The sequence below is a fragment of the Salvelinus sp. IW2-2015 genome, linkage group LG2, assembly GCF_002910315.2.
Source record: "Salvelinus sp. IW2-2015 linkage group LG2, ASM291031v2, whole genome shotgun sequence".
Classification (NCBI taxonomy): domain Eukaryota; kingdom Metazoa; phylum Chordata; class Actinopteri; order Salmoniformes; family Salmonidae; genus Salvelinus; species Salvelinus sp. IW2-2015.
Genome location: NC_036839.1, coordinates 28,582,942 through 28,595,631, shown reverse-complemented (window position 1 = coordinate 28,595,631; position 12,690 = coordinate 28,582,942). Strand labels below are relative to the sequence as shown.

At 43.9% G+C, this 12,690-nt stretch overlaps 1 protein-coding gene across 1 annotated transcript in view; it reads left to right on the top strand.

Annotated features, from left to right (window-relative positions):
• Window positions 1-280: 280 nt before the first annotated feature.
• Window positions 281-12,690, top strand: part of LOC111971396 (ceramide kinase-like protein) — a 57,603-nt gene continuing 45,193 nt past the window's right edge. The window contains 4 exon segments of the mRNA XM_070446290.1: window positions 281-323; window positions 3,785-3,930; window positions 6,892-6,956; window positions 10,743-10,885. Of these exon segments, the coding sequence (XP_070302391.1) occupies window positions 281-323; window positions 3,785-3,930; window positions 6,892-6,956; window positions 10,743-10,885 (397 nt within the window).

Below are 12,690 nucleotides of genomic sequence, written 5' to 3'. Positions count from 1 at the left end.
AATATCCATAGGCTTTGTGATGATTGAGCCATCTGAGTCAATGACTGAAGGAGCCGAGTTGGCTTTTTTCCTCCATAATTTAATTTAAGTTGCCCCAAAGCTTTTTACTATCATTCGACTTTGTTTCATAGTGTAGTTTCTTTTTCTTTAGTTTAGTCACATGATTTCTTAATTTGTAGTACGTTTGCCAATCAGTTGGACAGCCAGACTTAATTGCCATTCCTTTCGCCTCATCCCTCTTAACCATACCATTTTTTAATTCCTCATCAATCCAAGTATCATGACACAAGGCAAGACCCAGATGCAGGCACAGGAGGCAGATGGTTGGAGTCTTACAATGTTTAATATTCCAAAAGGAGTAGGCAAGAGAATGGTCGTGGACAGGCTAAAGGTCAAAACCAGATCAGAGTCCAGGAGGTACAGAGTGGCAGAAAGGCTCGTGGTCAAGGCAGGCAGAATGGTCAAACAGGCGGGTACAGAGTCCAGAACAGGCAAGGGTCAAAACCGGGAGGTCTAGAAAAAAGAGAATAGCAAAGCCAGGAGTACGGGAAAAACACTGGTTGACTTGGAACATACAAGACGAACTGAGACAGAGAGACAGGAAACACAGGGATAAATACACTGGGCAAAATAAGCGACACCTGGAGTGAGTGGAGACAATAACGAGAACAGGTGAAACTGATCAGGGTGTGACACCAAGGGGATTTAACAGTTTTTACAGTCATTTTCTTAATGGGTGTGTGCTTATTAGTAACTGGAATGAGTAGTTTCATAAATGCGTCAAGTGGAGCGTCTGGTTGCTCCTCATTACACAACACAGACCAGCAAATATTCTTTACATCATCAACATACGAATCACTACAAAACTTCTTGTATGACCTCTTATACACTATATTAGGCCCAGCCTTTGGAACTTTGGTTTTCCTAGATATGGCTATTATGTTGTGATCACTACATCCTATGGATTTGGATACTGCTTTAAAGCAAATATCTGCAGCGCTAGTAAAGATGTGAATACATGCTGATGATTTAATTCCTGTGTTGTTTGTAACTACCCTGGTAGGTTGACTGACAACCTGATCCAGGTTGCAGGCATTGGTTACAGTTTGAAGTTTTTTACTGAGTGGGTGATAGCCAGTCAATATTTTAATCACTCAAAAAATATACTTTTCTGTTGATATCACATACATTATCAAGCATTTCACACATATTATCCAGATACTGACTGTTGGCACTTGGTGGTCTATAGCATCTTCCCACAAAAATGGGCTTTAGGTGAGGCAGATGAACTTAAATCATTTTCCACACACAGTCTGTGCCTGTATTTAGTTTTCATGCTAGTGAGAGCCGAGAATCCACTATCACATATGCATGTGGTTGCAAAGGGCACCAGTGTCTTAACAGCGCGAGTTGCCAAGGCAGGATACTGAGTGCAGCCCAATCCAGAAATCTAACAGTGGCTTCTGATTAAATTCAATTTTCACAGAACCGCTTGTTGCAATTTCGATGAGGCTCTCTTGTTCAGATATCGGTAAGTGGACTGGAGGCAGGGCATGAAAGGGATAATGAATCCAGTTGTTTGTGTCATCCGTTTCGGGAAAGTACCTGCATAATTGCGAACCCAACTCACTCAGGTGCTTCGCTATATCACATTTGACATTGTCCGTAAGCTTAAGTTAATTTGCACACAAAAGAATCACACAATGATGGAAAGACCTGTGTGTTGTCCTTGTTAATGCAGACAGAGAAGAGCTCCAACTTCTTAATCATAGCCTAAATTTTGTCCTGTAAATTGAATATAGTTGCGGAGATTCCCTGTAATCCTAGATTCACATCATTCAGGTGAGAAAAAACATCACTGAGATAGGCCAGTCGTGTGAGAAACTCGTCATCATGCAAGCTGTCAGACAAGTGAAAATGATGGTCAGTAAATAAAACTTTAAGCTCGTCTCCCTTGATAACCAGCGCACTTCTGTATGTTGTAAAAGCATTACATGGTCGCTGCCCATATCATTGCATAGTGCAGAAAATACACGAGAGTTCAGTGGCCTTGCTTTAACAAACGTAATCATTTTCACAGTAGTGTCCAAGACGTATTTCTAGCTGTCAGGCATTCCCTTGGCAGCAAGAGCCTCTCGTGGATGCTGCAGTGTACCCAAGTGGGGTCGGGAGCAACTGCTTGCACGCRCGTTACCACTCCTCTATGTCTCCCTGTCATGGCTTTTGCGCCATCAGTACAGATACCAACATGAGCAGCAGCTACGTTTGGTTACATACGGACCGTAAGTGGAATACCCGCGAGAGAGTAACGGTTAATGTGACTGGATATACAGTTTTTGACTAGGCTACCTGTATTTGACATTGTGTTGTTATTTCGCTGAACACTAGATGGTTTAGTTTTATTTTTGGCAGTGATACGAGGCTACTCAGGCGAGAAGAAAAACTGTATAGCCAAATGTACTGTATATCCCCGTTGGAAAATATAAATGGACTGTTTGAATTTATTATTATTATTTATTTTTATTTTTAATGTGAATCACATTTTTATTTGGCGTACCCCCGACGGCATTGCGCGTTCCCCAGTTTGGGAATACCTGCTCTAGAGAGACTGGAGAAAGCACATCTCCAGGCCTGCTGTACCTTCCTGAGCTCCTCTCCCGGTCCCCCGTGACACCATTGCTCCCTGGGACCCGGACGTTGGTCCCCTCTGTCTGCACATCCTCCTTGATCGTTGCTCGTTCCATTCCTTTTGAACATGTGAACCCGGATGCCCCTGAAACCCAAGAGATCACAATGAAATGTCAGAATGGATAGCTGGGTGGCTGGCAGAGGGCCGGGGGTCCGGGCTCGGAGTGGGGCTCTGTCTGAGCAGAGCCAGGGCTGGCAGGCTGAGGCTCAGTCTGGGGCTCAGGGGGCATAGGGCTCATTTGCGTGTCGAGGTCAGGACCTTCAGGGACCAACCACCAGGGAGCCAGTGGATTAGAGTAATGAGGGGGATAATGGAGACAATGATGGGGATGAGAGGTTCAGCATGATGCCTCTCCCCATCGATTCCTGGGACTCCACCAGGCTCCAGGAAAGCCAGGAAGGAACACTCCCTAATTCTGCCTAGTTCTGATCCAGTGTGGAAGCTCAGTAGCTCAGCGGCTGGGTGCTTAGTGGAGGGCAGGGTGGAGAACAGACAGAGAGAGGGCGGGGGGAGCTCAGAGAGAGAGAGAGAGGGCAGAGGGAAGAGAGAGAGAGGGCAGGGTGAAGAGAGGGAGAGGGCAGGGGGAAGTGAGGGAGAGAGCAGGGGTAATAGAGAGAGAGGGCAGGGTGAAGAGAGGGAGAGGTCAGGGGGGAGAGAGGGCGAGGGTTGAGGGAAGGGGAGAGAGTTAGACAGAGAGTCATGACTCCCCCCTATCTCCCTCAGCTCAAACTCTCTAGCTGTAGTTCAGGCTGTGTAAGCGAGAGCTTCAAACCTACTGACCTTTAGAAGTAGAGCGGACTCAACTCACTCTTTGTTCAGCTGATTTTATAGCAAGTGCCTCAGACAAAAGCACAACACACAGTGATAAAACTGATCATGCCTGGTAGGGATGGCTGCTTTTACTGACTAACAGCTTGACCTGGACTGGAAATCATAGTGAAGCAGAAATGTAGCTGTTTGTTTGCCCTTTTTAATTCTGTTGTCCTCTGCTTCTGTTTTTGCTGTCTCTTTTTGGTGTCTACACCAAGACTTTGTGATATAAAATGGCTTTATAAATACATTTGATTGATTGATTATCCCCTTGTCTTCTTGCAGGCCAGAACAGGCCCAAGTCCCTGAAGGTGTTTGTGAACCCTACCAGCCATAAGAAAGAGGCCTATCAGATCTACAGAGACTATGTTGCACCACTGTTTCAGCTAGCAGACATCAAGGCTGATGTCACCAGTAAGTGTCCCATGAGAGTGTGTGTGTGTGCGTGTGTGTATAGCAGCAGCTGTACTACTCTGGTGAGTCTAAAGTGCGTCTCACACTTAATAACAGGAGCAGTGTCTCCTCTCCTTACTGAGTAACCTGACCCATGGGAGGGGCTATGCCCATCTGTTCTCCTCCTCCCCCTCTCCTCCTCTCCCCTGCTCCTCCCCCTCCTCCTCATCCTGTTCCTCCCCTCCCCCTCTCCTCTTCCTCCTGTTCCTCCTCCCCTCCTTCTTCTCCTGTTCCTCCTTCTCCTCCCCCTCCTCCTCTCCTCCTCCTCCTGTTCCTCCTCCTCCCCCACTTCCTCACCTCCTCTTCCTGTGCCTGTGCCTGCTCCTCCTCCCCCTCCCCCTACTCCTTTCCTCCTCCTCCTGTCTGTGTATTGTGTACGTGCTTGTGTAAGTGCTTGTGTAAGTGTGTACATGCTTGTGTGTGTGTGTGTGTACTCTAATGAATGCAACTATCTGATTCCAGAGACTTCTAAAAGCCAACTGTAATAGAATCTGGTTGTGTCCCAAATTGCACAATATTCACTATACAGTGCAATACCTTTGACCAGGGCCCATAGGGTTCATAGAGCTCTGGTCAAAAGTAGTGCACTATGCAGGCAATAGGGTCCCATTTGGGACGCAGACCTTCTTTCCTGAGACTGTGTTCTCCCTGTGGGGAGGGCAGGGGATGAGTGGTCGACGAGGAGCCATTAAAACATACTTTACCTAATATAAATTAAATATCTCATTCTGGGCCTCGGCTGGAAGCTGGGAGCTGTTCTGGAGTCTACAATACACTGCAGCGGCAGTTGGGACCAACTGGGTTTGATGATGTTATAATTTCTGTTATTGATGATGTTATTACTTCAATGAGTTGTGATGGTGACAAATGTGTCCGCAATTTACTTTAACAAGTGAATGATAATGTCATTTGGACAATATAATGACAGTTAGTTAGAAACAGAGAGAAAACATGTTTTTGTAAGCATATAGTTGTAATATTTAGAATAATAGTTGCATAGAATATCTAATGCATGACTAATCATTGAATTTATGTGAATTTATGTATATGGGCCATTTCTTCTGGATTAAAAAGCATCTCTGCAGAGTCACTGTTTTTACTGTATGTACACAACATACATCAACATCATCTTGATATGACAACACAACTACAGTACTGGTACCAGGGAAGCAACATTCCTGCAGATCATTTCTGGCTATAGTGTATTTCTTTCCGGATAGCAGGATATGTTCAAGTCCCTGTTTTTGCTGTACACTGAGTGTACAAAACATTAAGAACACCTTCCTAATGTTGAGTTGCACCCCCCAACCTTTTATGCCTTCAGAACTGCCTCTATTCGTCAGGGCATGGACTCTACAAGGTGTCAAAAGCATTCCACAGGGATGCTGGCCCATGTTGACTCCAATGCGTCCCACAGTTGTGTCAAGTTAGCTAGATGTCCTTTGGGTGGTGGACAGCTGTTGATACACACAGGAAACTGTTGAGCATGAAAAACACAGCAGCTTTGCAGTTCTAAACAGAAACCTGTGTGCCTGGCACCTACTACCATACCCTGTTCAAATGCACTTAAATATTTTGTCTTGCCCGTTCACTCTCTGAGTGGCACACATACACAATCCATGTCTCAATTGTCTCAAGGCTGAAAATTCCATCTTTATCCTGTTTCCTCCCCTTCATCTACACTGATTGAGGTGGATTTAACAAGTAACATCAATAAGGGTTCATTCACCTGGGTGTTTTGTACACTCAGTGTATATGTCCACCTAACATTTCCATGTAACAATACAACTGGTACCAGAGACATAGACCAGGAATGAAATATCCATGTGGTTCTTCAGATAGATTTTTAAAAATGAATTTTWAAAAATGTAACCTTTATTTAATTAACACTGCCTTGTTCAGTGGCAGAACGACATATTTTTACCTTGTCAGCTCGGGGATTCGATCCAGCAACATTTCGGTTACTGGCCCGACACTCTAACCAATATGATACACATTCTCACACAACAAATCCTCATCTGCAAGTGTCACATCCGTCATGGTGGAGCCTGTGATGGTTGTGTGTGTGCAAGGGTGTGTGTGTGTGTGTGTGTGATGGGTGGGTACAGCTGGGACTAACCTGCTCCGACGGAGAGGAGGTGCCCCAGAAATGCTAAGTGGGGCAAGGACATTTAACGCCATCTGTGGTATAGAACCCCGTTCCCCCATATTCCTTGGCATCTTCCTTTGTGGGTGTGTGTGTCGGGTGGGAGATGAGGTGGGGGGTGATTGTATCTGTGTGTGTGTTAAGGACAGCGATGCAGAGTGACAGTTACCTAGTCTCTGGAGAACTGGGTGGGGATACGGGTGCTCCTCTCCCTGGCGTGCCACCCGCCATCCTTCCTGTCTCCCCCACACCCCCACTTTGGATATGCCCACATCCCAAATTGCCAATGTATCAACTCGCTCCAGTGCTGTTGTACATCATAGTAGTCTCACTGTGTCCCTCGGATGTCCTTCCCCCCGAAAGTTTGACCTCTTTCTGCCTGAAAAAAACAGATTTAGGATTTAGAATAACACACCAACTACACGTTATTACAAAAATAATGAACATCAGTGTTGCAAAGGATTTAAAATATCCACACCAGCTACACATGTTATAACAAAATAATGAACACGAGTAGTGGCGTTACTGACCTTGTTTTGCATAAGTGAGAGAAGCATTAACACTCTGGAGGCAGCCTCTTTGCATTGCTTCTCTTTTCTTCATACAAAATGCAAACAGCATGCAAGTATAAATTGTACTTTACCACCATCCCCATATGTTCATCAGCCATGTGCCAAATGAACATTGGATAGGGATACTAAAAGCCATGTTTTTGTGCCAGCCCAGCCCTCTGATTTCACCTTTCATTCATTAACACATTTATTTATGTTCTCTTGTCTTTCTCTCTTCACAGTCACTGAAAGAAAAGGGGCACGCTTTATCCATTCTGTGCAGAATCTAATTGAATGAAGATGATGGGTAGGTGTGCTTGCCACACTATCTGTTAGATGGTCCATATAAATCCTCTCCATAAAATATCAGACAGAAAGAAAACCAACCAATACACTGATCTGAGCCAGTGCTCCCAGTACGGGAATGCAGCTGCAGCAGACTGATACATCTAATCTCATCTAAGGCAATTAATAAAGCCAATCACTTTATTCATTTTTTTATTCAGGGGTTAGGTAGGTAAACAAAAACACCACATTGATATGGAGTTGAGTAATAAGCATGGTGAGATTCCAATTAATACAAGGTATTATACTGGGCTGTGATGTGAGGGTGGAGGGATGAGGGTGGAGGGATGAGGATGGAGGGATGAGGGATGAGGATGAAGGGATGAGGGTGGAGGGATGAGGGTGGAGGGATGAGGGTGGAGGAATGGGGATGGAGGGATGAGGGTGGAGGGATGGGGATGGAGGGATGGGGATGGATGATGGCACAGAGTCAAAGTCAGATGAGGAAGTAATCCCATGTATGTGGTACGGTCTGTTTTGTTTATCCTCTTAAGGTGGCATTTACAGTAGCTGTAATAAAAAAGCAGAGTACAAGAGAGATAAAAGGAGAGAGAGAGATAGAAGGAGAGCAAGAGAGGAAAGGAGAGAGAGAGTAGAGAGAGAGACGGTGAGGGAAGGGAGAGTCCAGGTTTTAAAAAATTAGTGATAATACTATGATTAGAACAGTGTGCCGGGGGACCAAGTCGACCCAGCCGAGGCAGTCTCCTTTATAGGAGTGTGTGGGTGTGTGTCCTCTCCAGTGTGGGCGCGGCAGGTGGCACTTTAATTACTTGTTCTGGAAGCAGTGATGAAGTACCTCCCATCCAGCAGACTGCTGGTGCGTGTGCGTGTGTGTGTGTGCGTTCTCTCCCTGTCTGTGTGTGTGCATGTGTGTGAGTGTGTTTTTACACCACACTGCCACACCATAGCTCCCATGTGTCTGCATTATAGTCACAATTAGATCCTCTTAGGTAGCTCCGGACTCCTGTTAAACCTGGATTGCTGCATTGGTGTCGCTCAGCAGATCAGCACAGACTAGTCTACACCACAACCTCACCCTTAGGAGGGGTAGGGGAGAGAAGGGTAGGGGGCAGGGTGGGGAAGGAGGAGGAGGAGGAGGAGGGAGGTAGAGGCAGGAAGAAGATGTAGGGGTGGGACGTAGACAGGGGTGGGAGGTAGGCAGTGGTGGGAGGTAAGCAGGGGTGGGAGGTAGGCAGGAGAGGGAGAACGGAAAGACAGAGGGATGTCTGGCTCGTGCTCTGCTAGGCAGGTCTGATATGAGGGACAGATGGAGCAGGTGTGAAGAGTGACTGGTGGAAAAGCTGAGCTCATGATCCTTCTGTCCTGCTCTCACAACCTCATTACTGTGGCCCACATATATTAGACACATTACAACACGTATACACAACCATAACCATAACAAATGTGTATTGTGTTGTAATGTTGTAATGTTTGGATTTATGGTTGACGTTAAGAGTCAGACATATGTTATGCTCCTCTTATCAAAATTAAATATTCTGTTTGCATCGCAAAATCACTGGGTAAGTCCCTGAAGATTCAAGCTAAGCTACTTAACCCAACATAGCCTTGTTCGGTTGTTTGCGGAACAGGATCATATTTAAGCAGGGAAGCTGTGGTATTACTAATACAAGTGTCATGTAATGTCTAATTGATTTGCAATATCCCTCAAACTGTTCAGAGACAGGGTTCATAACATGCACTTCAATCAGAGTCAGAACCTGATTGTGCAGGATTCACACAAGGCTTATTTCATACAACATTTGTAAGTTATTAAATGTCCGTCTCTATGGAGCTCTTTTTTACTTTGGTTAGAAAGGAATTGTGTCTGGAAGACGTACGGTATATTCCCCATAGAGGATAAGGTTTTCTAGAGTAGTGCGCTTAAGGAGAGGCTTTCTGTGTGGAAGACATATTCCCAATAGAGTATGTGGTGTTATAGATTCAGGGTCCTTCGCAATGGTCTGATTCTAGATCATCTACTCTTTGTCTTGTCAACACCAGCTTAATTAACCCCAGAAGACTGAGAAGTGGTGCGAAGGCATAAAACGCTAATCACGTATGTCTTCATTAATAGATCATAACTCAGTAATCTCTGCTTTTAAGGACAAAAGTATATTTTTTACTACTGTTTTTCCAGGAAGTCATGCAGGGTGTGACAGCGTGACAGCCTCAGTCCCTGTTACATGGGTTGTGACCCAAATGGCACACTATTTTCTTTAAAGTGCACTACTTTTGACCAGGTCCCGTAAGGCTCTGGTTGAAAGTAGTGCACTATAAATGGAATAGGGTGCCATTTGGGACACAACCATGGAATCGTGGTGTATGTAACACAATAGGAATGTCAGACACTACTGTAGGCTGTTGCGATGTGTGTAATTATTTCCAGATCTCACATTAGTGTTAATTATCAGCTCCTCAAATTAAAACATTGTATTAACCAGAGCTTTACTGCCTTTTACAGATTTTATTACTGCCTTCCTGCTTGGGGGGGATAGGAGTTGAGGGGGATAGGAGTTGAGGGGTAGTTTAGTGGAGAGCCTGTGTTCTTTAATAGAGGGATGTATTGCCAGTGTATAACCAAGCAATGACAGAACATTAGGCAGAGCGTAGAGGAGAATGAAATGTCATTAGACATCTTTGGAACACGATGCAGAACTTGAGGTCAATGCCTGGTGCCTATCTAATGCCTCAGGTATATAATCTGTATATAACCTGAGTTTGTCATACACTGTGAGGTGGGCCTCATCAGCTCAGCATTTGACAGACAAATTCCTTGCTGCTGATTAATCATGTTTTCAGTGAGTGAAACATATAAACACTGAAGCTAATAATCAATTCAAGGAATCCTAGAATTATGACCACATTTAGTGCTGACATTTATGTACAAATGGCTTTGTTTTGTTACCACTGCTAGGTAAACTACAACTCAATATCAAAACCTTAGTAACAGGCATGTCATCCAATGGGAGTGGCCAATAAAATACTATAATACAATTTTACACAATATAATCACCCTTTAATTACAACTATCCATGGATTGGAGGCTAAACTAATATTTTTAGCAACGGTAATATAAGGTATTGTTCAAAAGCATTTCTGAAATTAACTGTAATAAGCTTTCATCAGTGTACATGTATTAGTAATGTGCTTATAGGAGCTTAATAGGCTCAGGCTTACAGTTTTTAACAAATTCCTGGAAAATGCTGCATCCATGACATAATCTGACTATTCAATACATTTAATGGGAATTATCATTTCAATTAATTGAAATGGATTCGACTTATATAATAAACAGGTCTAGGTCAACCAGCGCTGTAATAGTGATGAGTGTAGAGAGTATGCGCTGTCTCTTATACACATCTAGATGTGTATAAGAGACAGGTGTGTGTGTGTGTGTGGTTGTGTGTGTGTGTGTCTGTATCTGTGTGTGTGTGCGTTCTTGTATGTGTATGCACATGTCTGTCTGGCCCTGACCTGTATTACAGACATGTTCGCTGTTTAGTCAGGTGATTAATATGATTGATTTATCTTGCTATGTCAGTATGTCATGTTTACCTCAGCTATGTAGTCTGAGAGGAGGAAATCCTTACTCGGGCATTTACCCTGAGCTGCATTGAAGTTCACTGTTTCATGCTCTGTGTGTGTGTGTAACGTTGTATTTTATCCTTCAGGGTGGTGTGTGTCAGCGTCGACAACTCGTGGCCGATTTATGCGTGTGCTGTATCTCATACATGTGTGTTTTCACCAGGGTTGTGGCTGTCGGTGGGGACGGCTCGGTGGCCGAGGTGGCCCATGGGTTGTTGCTGCAGGCCCAGATGGAGTCAGGCAGGGACACAGACTCCATGTTCACGCCTGCCCAAGCACCACTTCCTCTAGGGCTAATACCAGCAGGTGAAGAGCAAGGGTGGCGGCGCACACACACGACAACAAACACGCACACACACACGCACATGCGCAAGCACACACGCATGCACACACACACACTCCAGCAGGTGAGGAGCAAGGATGGCTTGACCTCTCTGTTCTGCAGCTGTTCTCAATCCTCACCCAATATTTAGAACAGCTTATCTCCGGGTGATGAGATGACCATGTAGTTTATGAAGTGTACATCCGCTAATAGAACACCATATTGGTTTGAATGGTTTTAGCTTGTATGCTGTTACACACCATCAGTCCATAAAGGTCATATGGTTATAAATGTTTTCTTGAAGCATAGCAGAGGCTTCTCAAATTTGAGCATTGTGAAATTGTGTTAATAGAGCAAAGTGATTTCTTAGCCAATCAAAACATATATTTTTTAACTAGGCAAGTCAGTTAAGAGCAAATTCTTATTTACAATGACGGCCTAGGAACAGTGGGTTAACTGCCTTGTTCAGGGGCAGAACGACAGATTTTTACCTTGTCAGCTCAGGGATTCGATCTAGCAACCTTTTGGTTACTGGCTCAATGCTCTAACCACTAGGATACCTGCCACCCCATGATTCAGGAACATGTAATTGACAAACATCACAATATTGTCCAATGTCAATGACATTTCAAAAGAGGGAGTTATTTACTTCTCCATTGAAAACAAACTGGTCGTTCAAGCAAGTGTATCATTTTCAACTTGGTTGAATTGCAATTTGGTTTGATTGCACTGGGAGCTAATTGCTTTGTATTTGAGACGGAACCACAATTATACAGCATTCTATTCCACTTTAAAATTGTGAAAATGTGCTGTCCATCAACCATTGAACATGCATGTGGCTCAGACATTGGCTGAGTGTATGCCTCATGCAGTAGATGATGGTTATAGAGCAGGCAGGTCACCCTGTGATACAAGTCAGTATTCATCATCCATCCATGTTTGAGGACGTCGGGAGATGACGTGGAAACCGGCCACTAGGGTTTTGGTTTTGCTAGGGTGTTGTGGACGGGGATGGTAGATGGTGTAAGCATCTGATTCCAAAGGTTGCATGTTCGAATCCAGCGATATAAAGTTGTTTTTGATATTTTGGTTTTAAGCCTATCCAGAACCTAAGAAACTAGTCGTACCCCTTGACTTATTCCACATTTTGTTGTGTTACAGCCTGAACTCAAAATGGATAAAATAAAATAAAAATCTCACACATCAACCCACAATAGCCCATAATAAAAAAATRAAAACATGTTTTTAACATTTTTTGCAAATGTATTGAAAATGAATTACAGAAATATGGCATAAGTATTCACACCCCCAAGTCAATACTTTGTAGAAGCACCTTTGGTAGCGATTACAGCTGTGAGTCTTTCTGGGTAAGTCTAAGAGCTTTCCACACCTGGATTGTGTAACATTTACCCAACAATCTTTTAAAAATTCTTCAAGCTTTGTCAAGTTGGTTGTTGATCATTGCTAGACAACCGTTGTCAGGTCTTACCATAGATTTTCAAGCAGATTTAAGTCAAAACTGTAACTCGGCCACTAATGTATTTATTTTTTTACACTTTTTTTTTACACCAATAGGTTATTTGCTAGGCATTGGAAAACCTCCCTGGTCTTTGTGGTTGAATCTGTGTTTGAAATTCACTGCGGGACTGAGGGACCTTACAGGTAATTGTATGTGTGGGGTAAAGAGATGAGGTCGTCATAAATAAATCATGTTAAACATTATTAATGCACACAGAGTGAGTCCATGCAACGTATTATGTGACTTCTTAAGCAAATTCTTACTCCTGAA